The sequence below is a fragment of the Boleophthalmus pectinirostris genome, unplaced genomic scaffold (assembly GCF_026225935.1).
Source record: "Boleophthalmus pectinirostris isolate CB_2022bp ecotype Guang Dong unplaced genomic scaffold, ASM2622593v1 HiC_scaffold_2, whole genome shotgun sequence".
Lineage (NCBI taxonomy): Eukaryota > Metazoa > Chordata > Actinopteri > Gobiiformes > Gobiidae > Boleophthalmus > Boleophthalmus pectinirostris.
Window position 1 is genome coordinate 26,988,155 of NW_026571152.1, and position 24,790 is coordinate 27,012,944.

Here is a 24,790-nt window from a genome sequence, read left to right on the forward strand (position 1 = left end):
ATATACATTATGTCTATTTTATAGTTCATTATTGATTTTGGATTGTGACAGAATGGGGATTGTGGATAGTGCAATGAGAGGCAATGAGCCAATTATGTCCTTCCACTGGAGAGCACCTATTCTGTTATATGCCCCTGACTCAGCACAAACAGGAGTGTGTGTGTATGTACAGGTTACTCCACATGTCCAGAGTGCACAGACTTGATCAATGAACATGCCATTACCCCCCTTGGCCTAATCGCCTCTGAAAGAAACATGCAACTCTCAGACTCTCTGCCATTTATTTATAATCTCCTAAACACGATCATACAGCGGCGATTACAGAGAGCCGTCAATCACCATACGAGCTGTAGCTGTGATTTATGCTGAGTGCTTGAGTGTGGATGGAGGGCAGAGTCGTTGCCTCAAGTGCCACAGTTTGCATGTAGCTTCTGTAATGGTTCTCCATACATCCTGCTAAATGACATCCAGTGGCACAGAGAGAGATGATGCGGAGCTGTGTATGGTTTTGTGTTCTTCTCTGAAGGACCTGGGCTGTATGTTTATGTTAATGAGTTATTGACTCATAATGTTCATCCAGGAAAAGGTCACAAAAAGCTTCAGTGCCCTGCTCGCTCCAGCTCACTGGGGTAATTGGCTACATTAGTTAGTCATTCGTATAGTGCAGGACCACATTAAGGGAAGCCAGATTAGTCGAAATTGGCCTCACTCACTCAATTTGATCATTCTATAATATTATAGAGTGAGCTGTCTGCAGTACTGTGAAGAATACGGGATCTTTTTTTTTTTTTTTTTTTTTTTGATGACCTATAACACTACCACTTTAAAACCCTTATAATGAATTATGGGAAGCTATTTTTGTTGTCTTCTATAAACTATAGTACTTAATGTGTAATCTTTGATGGATACTTGTTTATAAGTGAAACTGTTAACCATGTGGTCAATTACCCTCAGCAGCTCTCTGTTCTGTGTGTGCTTGGATATAGTAGTTTGTGTGTCTGTGGTAAATGTCACATTAAAGATTGATGCATACTTCCTATTATGTGATGGCCTGTGGAGCAGAACAGACTAACCGACCAATGAAATCATAGGACACCAATCACGTGATCAAACCACAGTGGTTTATGTTTCCTTTCTTAAAGTCTTTTAGCAGTAATAAAAGTAGCTGGTCTTATGGGGATGTTTGCCTGTCTGGATGTTGGTGGCAGGTAACATTAAGGCTTTCAGTAAAGTATAATGTGTTCACACAGGCATGAGATGTGTTTTTGAATGTATTTGTTCAGTAACAAGTGCAGCCTGAAGCCACCTCTTTGCCCTACACACTGACCTATTTAACACAATGCACATGCTGTGGCTCTAATTTACATCCCACCACTTTGGCCCTGACCTTTATAGACAGTATTAAATCACACCCTGTTTACACACAATCCTTCAACCACATCAAAATGTCATTTCAAATTTACTCTCTCTCTCACTCACTCATAATAATTAGTTCTTGGTGCGTATTTTACCACAACTTTATAATGTCTTTTGAAAAGTCAGATCTCACCACATGACACCACACTGTAGATGTTATGCACATTTGTGGAAACTCCTCGAAGTACACAAAGCCAAAGTTATTTCTGGTTACATAATAGTCTCCAAAATATTGGAGCTCTGTAATGAAGATGAAGATGACAGCAGACGGCACCTACAGGGACTGACAATATGATGCCTTCTTTCTTTTTGCCCCCAAGTTTCTTCCTCACTGTGCATAGTGATTTTTCTTTTACATAACTTCAGTGGCTACTGATTTAACCTAACTGTGCTACTGTACCACATCATTTAATAGACATGTTGCATCATATGGATATGACAAGAGCCAGCTGTAAATATCAGAGCATAACAGTGGAGCAGACATCTTAACTGTTAGTCACCCAGCAACAGCGTGAAATGAGACGGTGGAGGAGCTGACCTCTCAGGGGACAAGCACGTGAAAACATACTTCACTTTCTACACTCCTCCATTCACCCTTTCTAAAGGAAGCAGACAATCAATACAATTTCATAATGGGATGTTCTTTGGTGATTATAACAAAAAATGGCTCTTAGACTAGTAAGAAGTGGCTAATTTAGCATATTATACTGTATAATGATGAAAGCAGTTCTTAGTAAAGTGGTGCATTTCAGTGGCTTATAGACATGATTTATATGTATCATGTTTTAACTTTATGATCAAAATTACACGTTGAATTGCAGGCTTAATGTCATAGGACTTAACACAGTAAAGCCTTTTCACACCAACATGGCTTGGTCCCTCCTGCTGCTTTTACTGTACACTTGTTTGTCTTGATGCAGGGTTGTAGAGCACTTGAAATGGTCTATTAGTTTTGGCAGTGTGACTCAGTAGAAAGGATAATTACATACAGGAAGTTCCAATACAAAATCTTACTTGGAAATAAATACCTCTAACCTTCTATTAGGATTAGGCAGCTGCATTGTATGTTCTTAAGATCTACATACTGTATCTTTGTAGTTTAGTTAAATAAGTGTGGCCAACAATAGCCAGCAATTAAAATGCAACGTTAATTAACGTTTAACCATCGCAAAGACTGGGCTATTTTTGGTCAAGGTTCCAGCGTGACCAATTCATTTTTAATGTTTTATTTGAACAGGAAAATGTGCACATTAATTTTAGTTTCATTTAGTTTCATTTTACTTTCATTCATTTGTTTTAGCTGCACACCAAATTTTCAACTGTAGTCACTGGACAGTATATCTGTGGAGCTCAACAGTGACCCCTGATTCTGGAGGAAAATTTCTTAGACTTTCCAAAACATGAGTAATGACTACAAGATCTATAACTGTATTTAAACTATTTTTCTAAAATGTTATAAACCACTAATTATTAAAGCATTTCTCTGGATCTTGCATTTTAAATATGCTTTTTGGAGAAACCATGTTATGAATATTAGTATAGCTGGTTAGCCTCTGCAATGCCTTTGAACTCTTAATAGAATTTTTCCTGTCTACAGTCTATGGGAAAAATTAATGGAAATGTATTTCTGGTACTGAGCAGGCAGCCACTGTTGAGCTTCACAGGGCACCTCACAATCACCTCTAACCACAGACCTAGTGACTGCACCAACAGTAGACTTCAAGTTTATCCCTTAGTGGTGGAGGTGTCCATTTTGTATATCATGCATGTTAATTTGAACTACTTATGGTTTTCAAAATGTAAGATTCAAGTTAGGTTTTGTGGCACAAATTTTTTACACCCATAATATAATTACACCGAGAGTGGTGGTACATAGCCTGCTGAAACATCCCTGCTGCCTCTGTTGTCATATATCTAGTATAATATATCTGACATTGTGGAGAAAGAATTTAATTGTTCTTGATGTCGTGATTGAATGTGAGAGGAGTCAAGAAGAACCAATGCACTTGTATTAATGAGCTCTTTTCACAGTTGTATTTCATTTGGAGGTAAATCTTATATAAGGGCTCATCACCACATAAAGTCCTCAGTGTATCCAGATTTACCCTGCCAATATTTATTACTATTTAAATTATGGATTTTTCATGTTTACAGCCCTTGTGTTTTACTGGTCTGTGCTGAGAACAGCCCTGTGCATGATTTCCATTATCACCTTGATGCCGATGTGATGTCTGTGTTTGTACCTCGTTGTGGTAATCTTTTCGACTGCACCAGTGGGGACTTCAGACAAGCAGGCATTGGGGACCAGTATTAATCCACAGATTGAGCAAGCAGCTAATTCTGTCTCTCTTCACAGATAGCACAGCATGTGTAAATCAGCTCCATGGGAATGGTCACATGTCAGTTATTTCTTTTGCATGCCCCTCCTAGAGAGACAACAGGCCCTTATGCAAAATAACACTAGCTTTGCCTACTGTTTTTCCAGTAACTGATACACAGTGAAAGCATCAAACATAAGGGAGCCTATGAGCTCAGATGAGGGAAAGGTTATACGGGTCTAATTTGTTATTCTTGTCTCAACTAGCGTTGTCAGTATTTTTGTTTTGTGTTATTGGGATAGTTGTGTTCATTATGTATTTGCTGTCTGAAAGCATGGGTTCACATTAGCTTCTCTTTTAGGAACTATATGCAATTGTGAATGTAATATGAGATTTTAGCTTTCAGCACCAATTGCCACCAATTCTTATTATGTGAAAGGACCATTTTTGAGTTTTCTGAGGGTTCTGTGTATTCTAAAAATATCTCACTTTAGCAAATATATTTTAAGTTGAAGATATGTGGACATCTCCAGTATTATCCTGCTGATCTACTTGGTCTTGGGGCTGACTTTGCTTGATCTCAGCTGGTGGTAGTATTGCATCTCGAAGTTACTCTGCCAATCGCTGTAGGGAAGTGACAAGAATCAGGACTGGCAGGGTTTCTGCCCTCTGTAAACTCACACGGTTCATCTGAACCAATTCATCCACACTTTGATAACATACTCCTTTTTCAGGTGTTCATCTTGATAAAATGAATGCATTTTACTTACATATCTTTACTGTGTAAATGTCTTGACCGTTACTACATGGTGGAATCTACGCTGTTTTTAAAGTATCTGGTATTTATTTTAAACATTCAACTGATTGACACTGAAAATTGTCACTATTATTCCATCATTGAACAATTAAGAGTCTATGAGTTGCTTGATTGTGAGGTCGACAGATAGAATGCCTCTCTCCAGTTGTACATTGGACTCATAAAGTACTTTAGTCACCCCTTTGTTCTCACCGGCAGCTGAATCTCTGAGGTTGTATTCAGACTGATTTGGTTTCAGCATCAAGAGATTAAGAATGTAATTTTCACCCCTTACTGTACAAAATGATCATGATATATTCTTGTGGAACCAAATGGTATTGCAGAAATGCTTTTTTTTTTCTCCAACTATGGCCACACCAGCCAATGAATACTGCCCTAAACCAAAAGATTAGGAGTGTTTCATAACAAGTATACCTTTAAGATGAGTAAAGGACTACGGTCAAATACTTAAACCACAAGATGTCAGTAAATGCCCTTATGTAAAGTAAAATTACCCCTCTGATCTAAGCAGTGTCCATTTGATTATATTATTTATCTTAACTTTATGACCAAAAAACCAACAGCAGTGACTCTTTTGTTTTCTTGTAATGGTTGTGTCTTCATCTTTGCCATAGATATTAGACATATGTTTTACTTGAGTTTATTTACTTATATATTTAATAGGGACAATGCATATTAACATTTGTATTTACAGTGTAAATGTGAGAGATTATAGCAAAAATTTAAAATTTCCATTTGTTGTCCCAATAGACAGGTGACACAGAGATAAATTATAAAATACAAAACTTAGACTTAGACTTAAACAAACTTTATTGATCCACAAGGGACATTAATGGTAATAATAAATTCTAAATAAGTACCAAAAATAGCAAGACACTGATGTCAAATAAGGCATTGTTATATGCATGTATATGTGCAAGTAAAAATAGAATAAAATATAGGAATAAAGTAATAAAAATATATCTCAACTATATGCAATACAAACAATAAAACTGTTTCAAAGAGTCATAACACAGAACAGTAAAAGGCCAGATTTGAAGTGTTCACAGATAATCTCATGTTTATTTAGTTTAAACTCCCTGCCAGTGCTCTGAACAGTGTATCTCTGTTATATCTGTGTCTGTGCAGCTACCTAGACAGTCTAGATCGAATTGGAGCGGCCGATTACCAGCCCACAGAGCAGGACATCCTGAGGACCCGAGTCAAGACCACAGGAATCGTCGAGACACACTTTACCTTCAAAAACCTCCACTTCAGGTGAGTGACAAACCCATCTGTCCATCTTACTCATGTCCATTCAAAAGGTAACACATAGGCCTGTCACAATAATTACTATATCAGCTTATCGTTCAATATACAACAATATCTTTTGGGGCTCAAAATGTATCTTCTTTGTAAAAGTGGAGTGATTTGGGGTGGTTTTGTTTTAATACAATACTATTTGAGCTGACTTAATTCTCAAAATTATAACTCCACACACCATACAGCTACACAACGCATCTCTGTAAATTGAATTACGGATGTTATTGTTATTATGAATCACCGTGCTGCCTGAAAAATTGATTTCCTTTGGGATAAATAAACTTATTATCTATCTATCTAATTATTGGTTCATTCTGTTATGTATTTGTTGCAGCTTAGTCCTTTTAATGATACTGTCTATTTAAAATTGGTTTACAAGGATTATCTTGTGTTATTGTTATTGTGTCTCCAAAATTAGTTACTGTGACAGGCCTAGTAATATGACTATGCCATGGAGGATACCTTTTACATGAAGCTAGGACTATGAATTCACTTCCAATTATTACCACGTACTTGGCAGCGGGCATTTCTCATTGCTTTCATGTGTGCGGTACATAGGAATTTCACAGAGGGGTAGTGTGTCCCAGTCTCTTGCTTTCACAGCTGAGAAGGTGGTATACTTGGCTCTTCTCTTTTTGAAGGCCTAAATATTGTCAGCTCTTTTGCTATTACTGGCCGCGAGGCAGTGTGTGGGAGGCTGCTGTGTTCCTGTACAGGGTGTAGTCCATTAACCGTCCATCACATATACTCCTGTTTTAAAGCACTATATTCTAAATGTGGAAGTTAGGCTACAAATATTCAAACGAAATCTATCTATATCTAGGTAGGTTTTTTCTCAGTTCAAGCAAAATAAGTTTTAATTTCCTATTTTAAGTTCAAGAATCTTTGTTCCATGTTGTTGGGATGTTTCACAGTATGGCATTACACTTAATTATCTCTGCAGAGACAGCAGTTGACAGCACAGTGCATGTCAGATTTGTGGAGAGACATGCCAACTCACAGCAAGAATTCAAGTTTTTAGGTCAATAAAAACCCGTCTTATTGGGTAAATGCAAGATACGTTTAATGGCACACCAGGACTTTCCAGACAAAACGAGAACATTTCCATGGAGATAAGCAGGACCACCAGAAAATACATGTCCTTCAAGAGTAGCATTTACACTAAAGTTGTTTCTGAATTTGTAAAATAATAATACAAAAAACCTTTACATTAGAACCTTTTTCTTGCGATGGCTTTCGTTAAAATAATACATTTTTCCATCTGTGTTCCTTTCGTCTCCAGGCTGTTTGACGTGGGAGGTCAGAGGTCAGAGAGGAAGAAGTGGATCCACTGTTTTGAGGATGTGACAGCCATTATTTTCTGTGTGGCGCTCAGTGGATATGACCAGGTGCTGCACGAGGATGAGACCACGGTAGGTGCACCTACAGACTGCCCCCTTTTCTCCATTTTTGAATAAGTAACATCCTGAGGTCTTTCAAAATGTGGACTAGGTGTTGCATTTGCACAGATGTAACCAGCTATAAAACATGTATATGAGAATGGTATGGAGCTGTTTTTTCACATATTCACTTGGTACATGAAGGTGTCAATGTCAGACACAATCTTTTCACTTGGGTTGTATTTTTATTTATTTAGTAAAGGGACAATGCATATTAAAAGACAAGATAGTGTAATGCAAAAGAAAAAAACATGTATTTGGAAACTAGGAAACCAAAGCTTGTGATGCATTTGTCTATTCAGTTTTTGTAGCTCATGATCTTTCCCTTAGATTAGAAACTTTGCATACCTCCTTCCAGAAACAGTCAAAAAGCAGATGTATATCATGCAAATCAGAAACACTTCTTAAATAATACAAAATCATTTCTGTTTGCTATTTGCAAATTGTCAAGCAAATTATTAATAGAACATGGAGCTCAACAGTCAGCGCCCAGCCCTTGGTGCGGGAAGTAAGTTCCCATTGACTTTCCAAAGAAATAATACTATTAAACGTTTGAAAGCTTGGTGAGGCATAATCAGCTATGTGGTAACTAAAGTAATGACCACAAGACCTATATTTATTTTGTTTTGTTTTTGAAACTTTATAAACTGCTATGTTATTAAAGCAGTTGGCTGAATCTTGCGTCTTAAATGTGCTTAAAATGGCTACGTTATGGATATTTGAAAAGTCTAGGGGAAAAATGAATGGAAAATATGCTTTTGGAACTAGAGCAGGCGGTCACTGTTGAGCTCCATTACTGTTAACAAAACAGTCCAATGAAACCACTCTACTAAGGCCTTAAAACACAATGAATCCTGGTTGTTTTAAGCATCGCCCTCTGGTGATCAGGTGGATGAAAAAGAACAATATAGTGTGTGGTGCTATTTTTAAGTGTTGAACATGTCCTGTGGGAGTTTGGACTGGGAAATAGTGATCAGGAGCTGCTCTATTTATGCAGATGTCATCACACACCCCTCTGAGCTGGGAGCACCACAGGAGCGTCACATAAGGAGAGGAGAGATCCATCATAGCACACCCCCACATGAGCTGCACTACACAGGCTACACCAGGAAATGTATCTGTAGCTGTCAGGCAGTTCACCTGTATGCATATTTGTGCAACACTACTGCACAGGAGAAAGATCTTAAAGGTCCTATATTACTCAAAATTTACTCTTATGAGCTTAAGCCATGATAGAATGTTGTTAACTCATCAAAAACATACCGAGACTTGTGTTTTGTTTAATTCACACATGTTTGAGTAATCTTTATTATTAGACTGGATACATGTCCAAAGCTGATGTACCACCTTGTGACGTTAACAGCTACCAGGACTGAAATGATCCAAATGATTTTAGTAAAGGTGTATAGAGGTTAAAGCACACTTCCTGGATTCCCACATGACCTCATAAGGTGGAACAGAGTGTTAGAGACTGTTTGAGAAAAAACTCAGCCTAAATATGCTGGATCTGTGTGAAACAAAACACAACTCCAGGTATCTTAAGTAAGTTACCCTTACTGAAAAATGTAAAAGTGGGCAATGTACAAACCCGAGGCACTCCAACTGAAAAATTTAAGTCCTTTATTACATGAAGGGACACCAGCGCATTTCGGCCAGCAAGATGGTCTTCGTCAGGGCATAAAGAAGAAGACCTTGCTGATCAAAATGCGTTGGCGTCCTTTTCATGTAATAAAAGATAATATATTCAGTAGTGTCTCTGGTTTGTACCTTGACCACTTTTACATTTTTCCTTAAGGGTAACTTAAGATTACTAGTTTAATCCTCGTAAAGCACCTCTACTGCTATTTTTAACTTTTTTTGTGACCCAGTGAAGCGCTCTACCTCTTTTCTTCATCTGACAACTCCAAATATGTTTGTGATGAGGAAACAACATTACAACACAGATCAGAAAACAGTGTAATATGGGCCCTTTAAACAAACTGTCCTCATGTGGACCAATGCATTTATACAAAGCCTATTACTGCATTAGCCCTACTCCTCTCTGCCCCCATAGCATCAGCTGTAGCCCTAGTTTTCCTCTGAGACACAATCAAATAAACTGTAACATTTGTAAACGAGCAAACACAAATGTGGGAGTTTTAATTACCCGACAAACAACCAAATGTTTCTGAAAGGCTCCCACGTCCTCTATCAGTGCCACCAGACCTGTCTCCTGTGCAGCGCTGTTGGCAAAGTGAGAGCAGTGCACGTTCAGCTTGGAAATGAACACCCCCTCTCTTTAGTGCTAATAATTATACTCCTCCCTCTTTTGGGTGGATTATTGCACTAGATTTAATTACGCTGCCAGAAATTGTGCTATCTCACTAACACTTTGTGGTAACAGACCTCAGTCCTTTTTTTATTATTATTAAAAGTGATTATAGAACAATAATACTTTGCAGTTAACGTCATCAACATTCTCCAGGGTTGTGACGCAAACTGAAAGTACTACTCTTTTAAAAGCTCTGTTACTCAAGTTTAGGGTGACCAGATTATCAAAATAAAAAACTGGGACAGCCCTGGTTTGAGGTGGTTGGTAATAGTAAAACTGCATTTGACCTAAAATGACAATTTATGCCTCTCTTTACTGTTGTTAGGAAACAAATTGGTCAAAAATAGGGACACCTGGGACATTTCTTGTGTAAAACTGGGACAAATTACTGGTTTTAGATAAATCTGCTGACACAGGGGACACAGGGCTCAAAACTGGGACTGTCCCGGGTAAATAGGGACGTCTGGTCACCCTATTCAAGTTACATTTAATATGAGCTTTGTTTTAACACAAACTGACCAGAAAGAGCTGACTTGTTTGGAACCACAACAGGTGAGCTGATTTGTGCGCTTCAGCAAGTCTCTTTCACTTAAAATTACAGTCACAAGCTTGCCAGCATTAAGCAACAGTTGGTTAGTTAGTTACTTTCACCTTTTCTGTTGTAAATCAAACACCTTAACTGTGAATGCTCGTATTCATCACAGGCTCCTGAAAACGTGTTGTTTAAATGCAATCTTTATTAAGAACACATAATATCTGGTTCTTAGTATAAAAAAATGGTAAGAATAAAAAATTTAAATATACAGTGCAAGTTATAATGAGTACAGACAAGAGCGCCACAGCTCTACACAGCTTAGAGGTGAATCTGACAGAGCTCCTCACATGATACACTAGAGCTTGAATGATTTGATTGCTCAGATTCATTGCTCTACATATAAATGAATAAATATAACATGTCATCGTGACAACACAGGGTCTCACACCACAATTTACAAACATTTCACTGGCGATACAAAACCTCCGCACTTTCAGTAATATTGTCAAAGACTCATTATAGGCCACTGTCAAACTCTGCAAACTCTTTTTCATGTAGTTGCACCAAAGATGTACAAGGGAGAGCAGAAACATTTAAAAAGTACAATTTTGACATCACTGGAGCACATGGAATTAAAATTAAAATCTATTTTGTATTTTTTTCAGGCTGTCTTAAAACATTTATGGCTGTGTTTGCTAGTGCTTGCATTGTGTCAACGTGGTAACTGATGAACAGTCTGCCAATAGAGATACATGTAAAACGCCCCCAGCTTGATGTCCTGCAAAGTATCACTAGAACAAATATACATATTACAGTGTGTGGCGTCAGGTGATTAGATCTACTTTAATGGATTTCTCATGCTTTATATATAGCACACACCAGGTCCATTTAGTCGAAACCATAACTGGGTTTGTATTGACTGAGATATAAAAACTCATATGACCACTTCCCCCAGAAGCAATGTCAAAGCAGCTGATAATATTCCTCCAACAGTCAATATATATTACAAGGTTTACTTTTTAAGTTAAGACACGTTATTGATACTTTGCAGCTGATGTCATGAATATTCCCTGGAGGTGTGACGCTAACTGTAGGCAGTGCTCTGTCTAAAGCTCTGTTACTCAAATTAGACTTTAATCTGAGATTTAATTTAACACGATTTGAGCAGAAAGAGCTGATTTAGCTGGAACTACAACCGGTGAGATGATTTGTGCTGCTAAACAAGTCTGTCAGACATCAAATGACAGTCACTAGCTTTAGCCAACAGTTTTTCAGTTAGTCGCTCTCACCTTTTTTGTTGAAAATCAAACACCTAAATATGACCATGAACGCTCGTATTTATCACAGACTCCTGAAAATGTGTTATTTAAATCAATTGTGTGTTTCTTTTTGAGTTTTCAGACATTCTTAAAACTTTTTGGCCGTGTTTGCTAATGTGTGTGTTGAGTCACCATAATGACTTCTAAACATTTCAACAATACACATACATGTATAACACCCCCAGCATGATGTCACTGGAAAGTGTCAATACCAGCAAAAATGTTTTGCATGTGACTAATAATGGAAATGTGGAGACAGTTTGAATATGCAAATCCTTATCTGAATACTGAGAACATTGTCTGTGATCATAATGTGGTACAGTAAAGGGGAAAAACAGGCTATTGTTCCTGTTGCATCTGTTTTGTTTTGGCACATGACATGAGAAAAATAAGATGAAGACATAAGAGCCGCTGAAGTCGAAGTACAGCTTTGCCTAAACAGGGCACAAAATGCACACAGTTATTCTTTTATAACTCTCTTTATATTCACAGACTGCTTGCATCATGTTTTTCTCTCTCTGTACAGTCTTTCACTTGACACTTCTCTGCAGCTCTGTACTGTCCGTGTACTTTGGGATCAGGGGTTGACATGTGTTTTTTAGAAGTACGCACACACACACACACACATGCAAACACACGCGGACATGCACACACACAGACACACACACATGGGAAGGGCACACACCATAGACTGTATATAATATATAAATTACCACAGCTAACCCGCTTGCCGCTGCGTTCCAAATAGGAAGTGTTCGTGAAGTTGCTTGTGGCTCCATCGAGAGTTTCCAATTAAGTTTACATTGAGAAATTGTCACCCCTTTCTTTGTAGTAGTGAGCCTTGTCATTTTGGTATGAAAATGTCTGTATTAACCCGCTCTACATGATTGTGGTGATTTTATTTTGCCTTTTTATCCGTTCATAAATTCCTATTCCTAATATGGACAAGGCTCGAAATTTGCTTGTATAACTTGTAGCATCGTGAGCTTCATTTGACAGCTCTTTATACAGGTTACAGCACACACGCACATTCATAAGGGCAATGGGTCTATGGTGTAACCCGGGTCCTCCCTGCATTTCCTGTTCACGCTCTAAGCTCTACCCTGCAGCATCTCTGGCTCCTTGCGCTCCTCCTGTCACTCTCGCCTCCGACTGTCTTCTCTAACCAATCAGCAGTCAGATCCACTGCAGATGCTCCACCCACAGGCAGGTATGGACACTCCCCGTAGGTTTATGTGCTGTATGACTGCTTTTGCATGTTCTTTTCTTTTTTTATCTACTGTAAGTGAATGATCAACAAAGAATCTGCTTTACAATTATAAGGAGGTATATTGAATGGATTCTGATTATGAGCTAATTTGTAATTTTCAGCATGTGGCTGATGACATTGAAACTTAATTTACTTGAAACTGAAGACTTAGACAAACTTTATTGATCCACAAGGGAAATTATTTTGATACAGTAGCTCACACATCACAATAAATATAATAAATAAGAGCAAAAATGTAATAATAGTAATAATAAATTCTAAATAAGTAGCAAAAATAGCAAGAGACTGGTGTCAAATAAGGAATAATTATAAAATGTATATATACAAGTAAATATATAAATATAAATATGAGCAGCATTAAAACTGTAGAACTGTTTATGAAAAAAATCCTGTTCAGTGACTATTAAAAAGTCCCATGTTGAGATGACTTACCACAATAACAGCAGTTTAAAGTCTAAACTCCAGTTAAAGTGTTTCCATGCTGCTACGTAAATCGCAGAGTAATTACAAGTTACCAGTAGTTTGTGGGTTTAAAACATGGGACGTGGCTCACAGCTGTTCAAAGTGCATGGCTTATACTCCTCACTGGCAGCATGCTGTGTACTAATAACTCTTAATACACACATCCACTGAACTACAAATAAACAGGAAACATGCCATCTTTTAACTGGATCATATTTTATTTATGCTTTGTTTGATTTAATTTTATTGTCATTATGATCATTGGTTTCTTATTGATTATAATTTGTGCTTGATTATCCTTTATTTTACGAGTTTGAGCTGGAGTCTGGCCAATATTAAGTAAATTCTGATTTCTAGTGGAGGGTCCGCCACCTTACCTCCATGGAAATGTTATTTTTTTATCTAGAATGTTCCACAGTACCTATTAAACCTATTTATCAAGAGGGAGTGAAGCAGATAACAGCACTACGCTACACTGCAATTCAGATCTGTTTAGAGTCGCCCAGATTCACAGAATGATTTATTGTATTTCTGTGCAATAGAAATCATAATTAATAACTGCTAGATGTATATGTTTAATGTCATACCATGGAACATTGCAGGGAAAGCAGTGACATCTCCAGGGAGACAAATAAGGAGCAGACCCTCCACCAGAAATATTGGGCAGTGCACCTTTCTCAATCATCTTCTAAACAAATGAATCATGGAACTATCCCTTATTGAAGTATTTTCTTATCTACAGCGTATCTTGAGGACACTGATTTCTGCCTTTTCCATCACAGAACCGCATGCACGAGTCTCTGAAGCTCTTTGACTCCATCTGTAACAACAAGTGGTTTAAGGACACCTCCATCATCCTCTTCCTCAACAAGAAGGACCTGTTTGAGAACAAGATCACAAAGTCTCCTCTGTCCATCTGCTTCCCCGAGTATACTGGTATAAACACCACAACATGATCTCATTATACACAAATATAGCAGTAAATAAGGATGCACCTATCACGCTTTTTCTGTTCCGACACTGATGTATTAGTCTGATATCAACTGATACTAGGGTAGAGACTGAAAATAAACGTAAATGACATATGGTAAAAAACATATATCCAAATCTGCTTTGTAACTGTTATGTATTAGTTTAGTTTATTTATTTAATGAGACCAGGACAGTGCACATTATACATTAACCTTAACAGGAGAGATGCATCGTACCAGGTTGTAGCGCAAGTGCTAATTTCCACCTGTAGTCCCTGGGCAGGTTGATGTTATAGTTCATAAAATCAAACATACATGGAGAATGCCTTTATAATGACCAGAGCATCTTCACAATTATGTATCATCATTCACACACAGTTCTCTCAACACCTTAAAATCATCATCCTATCAAAATCGTCATTCAGTTCAATTCAATTATCATTTAAAGTAACTACAGAACAACTTACAAAAAATATTACAAGGTGTTTTGAGCCAACAAGCATCTTCTTTCACCAATTACAGACCAAAATGGGATATTGACTGAACCAGTTCTTGGAACTGATATCCTAGTATCCATAAAAAAGTTCTATATCTATGCCAGTATCTTTTTCCAGTCTTGAATCTGTATATCTGTAATTAAACAGTGCAATCTGCTGAAAAAACTAACCAACAACAGTGGATCAAAGTCATTCTTGTTAGGCCACTTCATGTTACTGCTCATTTTTTAACTTATATTTAATTGTTTTATATTATAGCAGAATAGAACAAACAAATAGGTATACAGAACAACAAATGGTCAGTTGCCATTCAGATAATCAGTCCACTTTTCCCTGCAATCCTCAATTTAGTTTGTTGCAACATTATAATATATATAAATCTCTTCAATAGTGTCCCTCCAGTTGTTATTGTTGGTGGATCCTTATACTATATACCTGTGATATAGCTTTTCTTGTTATATAACCCAAATACAGAACTAAACCAGTTTTTGTTTTGGTACCCCAATATTTTTCCCATTTCTTTACCTACACCTTTCCAAATTGGACATTAATTTTTTCTAATTGCCAAACTTGACAAAGAGGACATTGCTCTTTTGAACTTGGTTTTGCTTCAGCACAATAGAATACAATGTGTTAAATTTAGGTGATGTCTGTAGGGAAATAAGAAAATTAAAAGTATTCACAAGAAGGAAATGAATTGCCACGAACAATGAGATTAGGTGCAAATCATTTTCAAGACTGGAACTATCAATGGATGAATGGTGCAGGGCTGTGAATTAAAGTCAAGACAAAACAGAAACAGGTACAGAATGAGCAGGAAAGTGAGAAATGCTGAAAATTTAGACGGTGTGAAAGACGCGTGAGCCCAAAACGATGAGAGAGAATTTGGATTTTAAATGTATTACCCCTCTTCTTTCTCTTTTGAAATATTTTAAAGGTCTTGAATTACACATAATGTACTGTACTCTTGTGAGCTTTAAGCCATGTTATAATGTTATAACCTCCTCAAGGACATACCTGGTGTTGTGTTTTGTTTCATTCACATGTTTGAGTAATCCTTTATTATTAGTCTGTCTCAAAATGTTCTGTTCAACCTTGTGTTCAACCTCAGTTTGAGAGAAGAACACAGCTTAAAATAAATATGCAGGATTTGGTGTTAAACATGTGTGAATGAAACAAAACACAACTTCAGGTATGTTTGTAATGAGGAAACAACATTATAACATACATCAGAAAATAGCTTATTATGAACCCTTTAAAACACAAACTGGATTCATGCGCATTGTCATTTTATGTATTTCTAACATCATTATAAGTGATTCAGATGGCCTCGAGCCAAAGCAGACAGTCACAGTTAACAATGACCCACTAATTTTGGCAACGTTAAAGATGAGTCACTTTATCAACGTGAATGATGTTCTTCTTAGCTGCAGAATTTGTTTACTTTTTTGCAAATGTGTTTGGCTGTTAATCTGAAAGTGCATAATGATGGCTTTATGTGCATCATGAAATACATATGTGTGTAGCAGGGTGTGCTTAAAATATAGCTAAAGTTAGACTGCTCTACTTTATTTTTGGAACTAAATCCTACAGACTTTATGTTGCTTATCTGTATAATTTTTTAATCTGTGTGCAAATGGGTATATAATAACCAGATATGAGCAGAATAAGGGCCCATATTATGCTATTTTCTGATATTATAATGCTGTTTCTTCATCAAAAAACATACCTGGAGTTGTTGCATTCACACACGTTTAATACATAAATCCTGCATATTTAGACCAAGTACTTCTCTCAAACAGAAAACACTGTTTCGCTTTGTGATGTCATATGGTAATACAGAAAGAAGTCCATTGTTTTTAAACTCCATACACTTTCACTGGAGTCATCTGGATATTTTCAGCCCTGGAATTGACAATCTCTACTTAATTGAGGAAAAAAGGTAGCTGGTAGCTTAAAAACTACCACTTCATGACATCACAAGACAGAACAGGGCATTTTGAGCTTTGGAGATGTAGACAGAATAACAAAACACAACTCCAGGTATATTTTTGATGAGGTAACGGTATTATAAGTTACCTCAAAGCTCACAAGAATCCATTTTGTCTAATATAGGATCTTCAAATTACGTATTTGTTATTCTTTATTAGATTGCCTTATGTAATTAAATTGTTCACCTACTTGTGAGCAAGCATAGTCTGATTGGTTAGAGGAGCTGAATCATATCTTATCCATTCTTTAATGTACAATCTGCTTACATGACAAAGACACCCGTCTGTATCAGCGTTTCATTCGTCAGAGCGCTGCCACCTCTCTTCTGAAAACGTGTATCATTCATTACATCTCCGCTGGCTGCACGGCCCACTGCACACAGCCTGTGCACCTCAGCAGAAACTGTGCTGAGCAAGAAAGCTAAAGGTTATGTTTTCAGGAAAATATCACCAATAATGCTGATGGAGGGGTGGAGAACAGGCCTTTGGTATAGAGCTTTAGCTGCTCATTTTAAAACTCACATGTTTGCCAAGGTGCCACATGTAATCACAAGGGTGGAATGAGAAAGAATTTCCACAAGACGAGACAAGGCGAGATTTTATGTTCACAGTTTTGGACCTTACATTTTTAGAATATATTTTGAGTACTTTTGCTGTACTTACTACTTTTTAGAACCATGGCACATGTTACGCTATTTTCTGATTTTTATTATAATGTAGTTTCCTCATCGAAAACAGTGTTATGTTTTGTTTCATTTACACATGTTTAACACATAAATCCTGCATGTTTAGGCTGAGTAACTCTAAAAACAGTTAATGCTCTGGTGGGTAAAAGGTAGCTGTTAACTTGAAAACTACCACTTGGTGAAACAGAGCAATTTGAACTTCAGAAACATAGAGAGACCAATAATAAAGGATTACTCAAATGTGTGAATGAAATAAAACAGGACAGCAGGTATGTTTTTGGTCAGGTTACAACATTCTAACATGACTAAAAGATCACAAAATGATTTTTTTTGTAATATAAGCCCTTTAAAGCCTTTTTGCCCAATCCAAATGCAAACATATGGGGAAAAAATGTCACGATTATTTTTCTCACGTGTGCACAGTCTTGTAATTTAGTAATCACTGTCTTCTTTTCTCTTCTCTCCAGGTCCCGACACTTACGTGGAAGGAATCGCGTACATTAAATCTCAATACGAACTCAAGAACAAGTCTCCAAACAAAGAGGTCTACTCCCACGTCACCTGCGCTACCGACACCAATAATATACAGTTTGTGTTTGATGCCGTTACCGACGTCATCATAGCCAATAATCTGAGGGGGTGTGGCCTGTATTGATGATGTAACCCAGCTTCAGCCAATCAGGTTACTTGTGTTTAAGGGGTCCATGTTTGTTTATGATACAGTTTGTGTTGCCTGACGTCCCACTCAGACTGCTGTGTCCAGTTGATACTTTGCAGTTACATCACGCTGGGGTTGTTCTACATGTATCTCTTTTGGCAGAATGTACAGCAGCTACCACAGAGACACAACGCACACGTTAGCAAGCACTGCCAATTTTTTGTCTTTAATAGTCTGGAAACTCAAGAAAAAATACAAAATGGATTTAAATAACACATTTTCAGGAGCCTATGAGTGATAAAAGTGTTCACGGTCCTGTATAGGTGTTTGATTTTCAGCAAAAAGGTGAGAGCGACTTATTGAAAACTGTTGTGCACAAATGAGCTCACATGCTCACAACCAAGTCAGCTCTTTCTGGTCAGATTGTGTTAAAATAAAGCTCAGATTAAAGAGTGACTTGAGTAGCAGAGCTTCAGACAGAGTAGTGCCTCCAGTTAGCATCACACCCCCAGAGAACTTAGTTGACGTCACCTGCAAAGTATCAATATAATGTTTTACAGTGCCTGGAGGTCAAGGAAGTTTCTGTATTCCCCTTTTAGACATTTATTTTATTATTACACTTAATTTATTGATTTTAAAATTCATCTACCCCAAGTAGATATGTGGTTTTGTAATGTAAGAATTATCAAAAATGAACAAAATAGATAGAAAAAAGAAAAAAACTGTAAAGTATAAAACAAATTGTAATTTAATAATGACTATGGTTCAGTAGATCTTATCCAAATACATACAGATTACATTGCATTAAAAAAAAAAAAAAAAAAAAACTTTAAAACTCATTATCAAAGCTACAGACTGTTCTTAAGCAGCTCGTGTTTGTACTCTATTTTATCTCTCCCGCCTTGAGGAATTTATCTAATATCTCACGACTCTGAACCAATGGAACAAGCAGATTATCAGATGTACTGTGACAAGTGATAATCCTGTGTAATTTATTCATGGAGTCAGGTGTCTTTCTTATTTAGCATTTTGTTACATTAATTATGCGAATTCTTGCACTCCATTGGAAGAAGTCAGTTCACGTTGTATCGTTTGACAGAAATAGCCACAGTTTTTTTGTCTCATAAGAAAGAAATCGTTCATTGTATTATTTTATTTGCCTTAATTGATTTTCTATAGGTGCACTATGTAACTTTTTGGTTGGAGGTCTGTCACCTGCTTGTTTTTGTAGATATGTCATCGCTCTGCCTGAAATGTTCCACAGTATGACATTACACAGCTCTGCCTTACATTTATTCAATTACCGGTGGTTTTATAGCTCAGAAATACCTAGAAAAATTGACATTCTGACTGTGAGCGGGGTCACTTTTCCACAGATCTAACCTGTAACTTGGTCTGGTTTGGTCTTCAAGAAGATAGAAAGGTTTAATACCATACTGTGAAACATTTCAGACAAAGAAATAACAGCTCCATGGAGAAAAGCATTTGACTGACCCTCCACTTGAAAAATTACACAATGCACATTTAATTATGCAAATTCATGCACTCCAGGTCATGTTATATCTTTTGACAGAAATGTGCCACAGTTTTATTGTCTCATAGGAAAGAAAGAATTCACTGTATTATTTTATTTCCCTTAATCGATTTTTTAAGCTGTCGCGCTGCACTACGCTAATCCACAACACATCACTCAAATGCGCACTGCAAAAGTATTGATTTCATTGAGGCCATGGCATGTTTGTTTATAATCAGCACTGAACTGTCAGGTCTGAGCCTTTTGTTACAGATAAAGTGCGGAGGTTTTTGCTGAGTGAGGGTTTTGCGATGAGTGGAGGCGGCAGAGTGGTGATGTCGTGCCCAGAAGATATGAGCCGTGTTCGCTTTGAGAGGCATGTATTCCCATATGGAGCTGTCTGTCAGTGGTTAGATTAGCCTGTACTGTGTCAAACTGGACAGACCACAAGAAATACGACCTTATACTAAAGTGTTGGCCGTTTAAGCAGCTTTATCTCAAATGGACGTTTATTTGACATATTGATATTTTCAGATGTTAAATTCTTGGCAGCAACAACGACAACGAAAGCATTAGTTTTTGGCATGATTCTGGAGAACTGTATATTAAAGGGCCTATATTACACTATGTTCTGGTCTATGGTATAATGTTATTTCCTTATGACAAACATACCTGACGTTGTGTTTTATTTCATTCACACATTTAACACACAAACCCTGCACATTTTACCTTTAGTTCTCTACTGAACTAGCATCACAAGACTGAACAGAGCATTTTGACCTTTGGAGATGTAGACAGACTAATAATACATGATTACTCAAACATGTGTGAATGAAAGAAAATACAACTCCAGGTCTGTTTTTGAGGAAGCAACAGCACTCACAAGAGTCAATTTTGTGTAATATAGGACCTTTTTTAAACTCTTGGCAGTATAAAGGCAAACAAATAAAGCATACGTTTTTACCATGATTCTGGAAAATTAAATCTGGTGTCCTATTTTTATAAAAGAAAGGAACTATCTTATTTCTTTTTCTGAATTTAAACACGTAGATGACATCATGCATGCCTCTCCATAGACATATAATTAGAATGCCTATGTGCCTATCTACCACATCTGTGAAGCCCAGGCCTGCCGTGAGCTCATCTCTGAACACATGCAAATTGTGTTTGGCTCGTATATGGAAACCCTGTGCAGAGCGTTCTCGAGAGCCCAGTGTCTGTGTGGCGTGTTGAGCGAGAGGCAGAGCTGGCCCATGGGTGTTGTGAGGGAGTCTGTATCTGCGGATTAATTACCCGGAAGGCACCTGTCTACCCTTTTGCACACGTGTTGTAGACAGTCTGATGCCCCCATGGGATTTCAAAATGTCACATCACCTTACTTATCACTGCCAAATACTACAGTCCCCTCAGTTCAAATGAGACTCGCTCATTTTTCATAGCTTCTTTTTATAGTTATTTGAATAAACATTAGTATTCTATCCAGGTGCTTGCTTTTCATTTGTCAGACTAATTCGAAGGTTTCAGTTTGTGTGGATTTTGATTTGAAAATGTAATTTGTGTAGCTCTGTCAGGATAAAGTATCAATCATCCTTTTCCTTGTATTGAAGTAGATGTTCTTGCACTATAAATTTATATATTTATTGCGATGAGTTTCTTAATGAAAAAGCCACTGACATAAGCCTTTGCCAGTGCTTAACCTGTTCTCTGATCGAGGTGCTTTATAAGTTTTGATGTTGTAGTGTTGGTATGAGTAGAATTGTGCAGTATCTCCTGTATAGCGTTTACAAGCTCCAATTCCCAGTGAGATTAAAGAAGAAGCCTGCATCTGTATTTGCCCTCAGGTGCTCACGGCAGCACAGTGGGCTAGCTTTGTCTTCCAACGTGTTTCATGACCACAGTAACCCTGCGGCTCATATCAGGCTTCATTATTCTGTTGTACACATTGTGCTTAAGATGGAGCTGTTACACTAAGATGCATTTCAAAGTGCATTAGTCTTGTGATTAATCAAATGATGTTAGCCCTGAGATATTATTTAACCTTGGTTATGCTTATTTAGTTTTCAGCCAAATAGTTTACACAATTTGTAACCCCTGGAAAAGAAACTTTTATGTATTTAAATGTTTTAGGTGATTTTAAAAAATGTGCAGTTATAGGTGAATTTGTTCATTTTAAGTTGCGTGTCAATATACTACACAGTGTTTCCTTCCTTTATTTGTGTTAATGCAAACAATTTGGGGAAACTGTAAATCTGTAGTTGTCAGTGCAGTCAATTTTAACTCTATATTCTAGATACTGGTGTATTGTGTCTATTATTAATTAACTGCCGAAGTCGATCTCACAGCATCATTATAATATTTGATTTTTTGTCAAAGTAGAAGCCCCTCTAACATGTTTTCCATTTTATCCAGACGCTTGAGTGTGTATATTGATGCACTGGTGGAGTAGCCTCGCACTTCCCTTCTGTAATTTCTCATAGAGATGGATGGAGTTAGAACTGCCGTGAGGCCGTTACTGTTGTATGCAAAAAGATCTGTAAAAGTACATAGGGTATTTAAATTCAAGAATCACACTACAGAGTTTCATTTGTCCTGTGTGATTATAGTAGTAAATCTGAACCCGAGTTATATAGTTGTGTAAGACTTTCAATAACTTTTTGCCTGTAATGTCAGATAAAGTAAAAAGGGGAAGTAGAGCCAAGTAACCGTTGTTATAACAGAGACAGAGCCCTTCTATCTTTTACTTCTCTAAAGCCGGCTGTCTGACAGGAGGATCACAGGCTTCTCTCTTCCTGAATACTTCTTTATTCCAGGGAAATTCTCTATATCCATGTCCATAATTCTCTAAAACTACCAAAACTGTGTCTTACTTTTGCCAGAAAATATAAAAAAAATTGTGCTGTTCTAGGCGTTTTAACTAAAGATAATCTAATACTGAAGTACTAGCAATGAAAATCAATACCTTTTGTGCACAACCAGACCAAATACTGCGCTTTGCCCAATATTTTATTCTGCCAAAGTGTTTATTTTTTTCCCCTGCCACCAAATTATAATCTGACCTGTGTATCTCTGCAAAAACATTCAGAAAGTAGGTGGATCATTTATAATGCATGCTACTCCCACTGTCAGCCTATTCTACGGCATCCAGTGCTCCAGATGGGTAACACTTAAGGCAGTATTCTCTACATGCTTTTCTTAGTATGAACGCTATACACAATTTAAAATGCCATAGGTGCCTTGCTTGGTTAAAGGGCCTATATTACGCTGATCTATGCTATAAAGAAGTTTCTTCATCGCAAACATACCCGGAGTTGTGTTTTGTTTCATTCACATGTTCAACACACAAATCCTGCATATTTAGGCTGAGTTATTCTCTCAAACTGAAAACACTTTTACTAGAATCATTTGGATGATTTCAGTCGAAAGGTACCTGTTAACTTGAAAACTACAAGGTGGAAGAGCATTTTGAGCTTTGAAAATGTAGACAGACTAATAACAAAATGTTACTCAAATGAAACAAAACACAGCTCCAGGTATGTTTTTGAGGAGGTAACAAAATTCTAACTTGACTTAAAGCTCACAAGAGTCGATTTTGCGTAATGTAGAACCTGTAAAAACAAAAACAAAAATCTTAAAATAGAAATAAAAAATACATTCTATAACAGATCTGCAATTATTAATCATGATGTCCTTTGTAGAGTTATATTGTTGTTGCATACGGGAAGGTGTAAGCCTCCAGGCACAAACAGGACCATAATGAACTGGTGTCAGAGTGAAAAGCCCGAGTGTAGAAACCATTGCTTTCATTAACTCTCTATTGCAGGTACAATCCCTCAGATTTTAGACGTACGTGTCAGTAGGAGCCATCTTAGTTTTGTCCATACTGTACATATGTGTGTAAAAGGGGAGGGGTGTATTTGAGCACTGTACACTGTTTCTGCCTCATTGCTGTGATAATTTATTAAGATGTATTTATATTGAAACAACAATAAAGTACACACATGCAAAGACCTACCCTGTCTCCATTATTTTCATACATCATTATATAATTCTGTTAAAATCCTGTTTTGTTTAACCTGTTTTGTCTTCTGTTGTGTTGATACTACTACTACTACTGTATAAATGCATTAATTACTGCATAACAAGCTAACACATTATTGCAGGGATCATTCTGCTTTTTTATTCTTCCTTTCTTATTGTGTTTTTGAAAGTGTTAAACAGGTGTGATTTCAACCTTTGTATCTAAAATATTATGACTCATTTCTCACATCAATGTAATTTCAATTGCAAATTTTGCTCTGCATCCTTTGTTGTTGTTGTGTATTGTATGTATATACTGTATGTATGCGATTCACAAAGCTTTAGCAGCAAGCGTGGCCAAGTAATTTTCTACTTAAATCAAAAATGTGCAAATAAAGTGGTCTTTATTTGGGTGCGTTAAAGGACCGATATTATGCTGTTTACTGATCTATGTTATAATCTTGTTTCCTCATCACAAACAGACCTGGAGTTGAGTTTAGTTTCATTCACACATGTTTAACACAATAATACTGCATATTTAGGTTGAGTTGTGTGTTGTGTACACCTTCACCAAATTCACTAAAGTCATTTGGATAATTTCAGCTTTGGAATTGACATTGGAACAGAGCATTTTGAGCTTTGGAGATATAAACAGACTAATAATAAAGGGTGACACAAACAAAACACAACTCCAGGTATATTTAAGGAGGTAACAACATTATAACATGGCTTAAAGCTCACAAGAGTGCATTTTGGGTAATATAGGACCTTTAAGCTTCAGAGTTATAGTTTGGATAGTTAAAATATATCTAAACATTTCCTTTTTCATCTTTTAAGTTGTAGTTTATCTGCATTATAATGATTTGTTGTATGCTTAATCTATGCTGTGAATACATTATTTTATAGTGTACAGATTGGCCTTAATCTAATTTGTCTTCTTTTCCTTTCCCTTTTTCAGAATCGCATGCACGAGTCCCTGATGCTGTTTGACTCCATCTGCAACAACAAGTTCTTCATCGACACCTCCATCATCCTCTTCCTCAACAAGAAGGACCTGTTTGCAGAGAAGATAAAGAAGTCTGCGCTCAGCATCTGCTTCCCCGAATATACAGGTAAAAAATATAATGCTAAAACACAAACACATGGACTGAGTGACCTGGCAGGTGCACTTAATTGGTTTCCCACTGAACTCAACAATGCAGTGAAGCAGTTTGCGACTGAAATCCAATTATTGTGAACATTCAAGCTGGGCTGAGTGTACCATAATGC

At 37.1% G+C, this 24,790-nt stretch overlaps 1 protein-coding gene across 2 annotated transcripts in view; it reads left to right on the forward strand.

The window, feature by feature from the left end:
* The window catches only part of gnao1a (guanine nucleotide binding protein (G protein), alpha activating activity polypeptide O, a), a 93,707-nt gene that overhangs the window by 63,010 nt on the left and 5,907 nt on the right, over positions 1 to 24,790 (forward strand). The window contains exons 5-8 of one of the 2 annotated variants that reach the window (XM_020935209.2): positions 5,680 to 5,808; positions 7,136 to 7,265; positions 13,972 to 14,125; positions 17,801 to 23,515. In XM_020935209.2, the coding sequence (XP_020790868.1) occupies positions 5,680 to 5,808; positions 7,136 to 7,265; positions 13,972 to 14,125; positions 17,801 to 17,988 (601 nt within the window). In that variant the 3' untranslated portion in view covers positions 17,989 to 23,515. Of the gene's footprint in view, positions 1 to 5,679; positions 5,809 to 7,135; positions 7,266 to 13,971; positions 14,126 to 17,800; positions 23,516 to 24,479; positions 24,634 to 24,790 lie in introns of those variants that run through there. The other variant, XM_020935210.2, reaches the window with a different exon arrangement.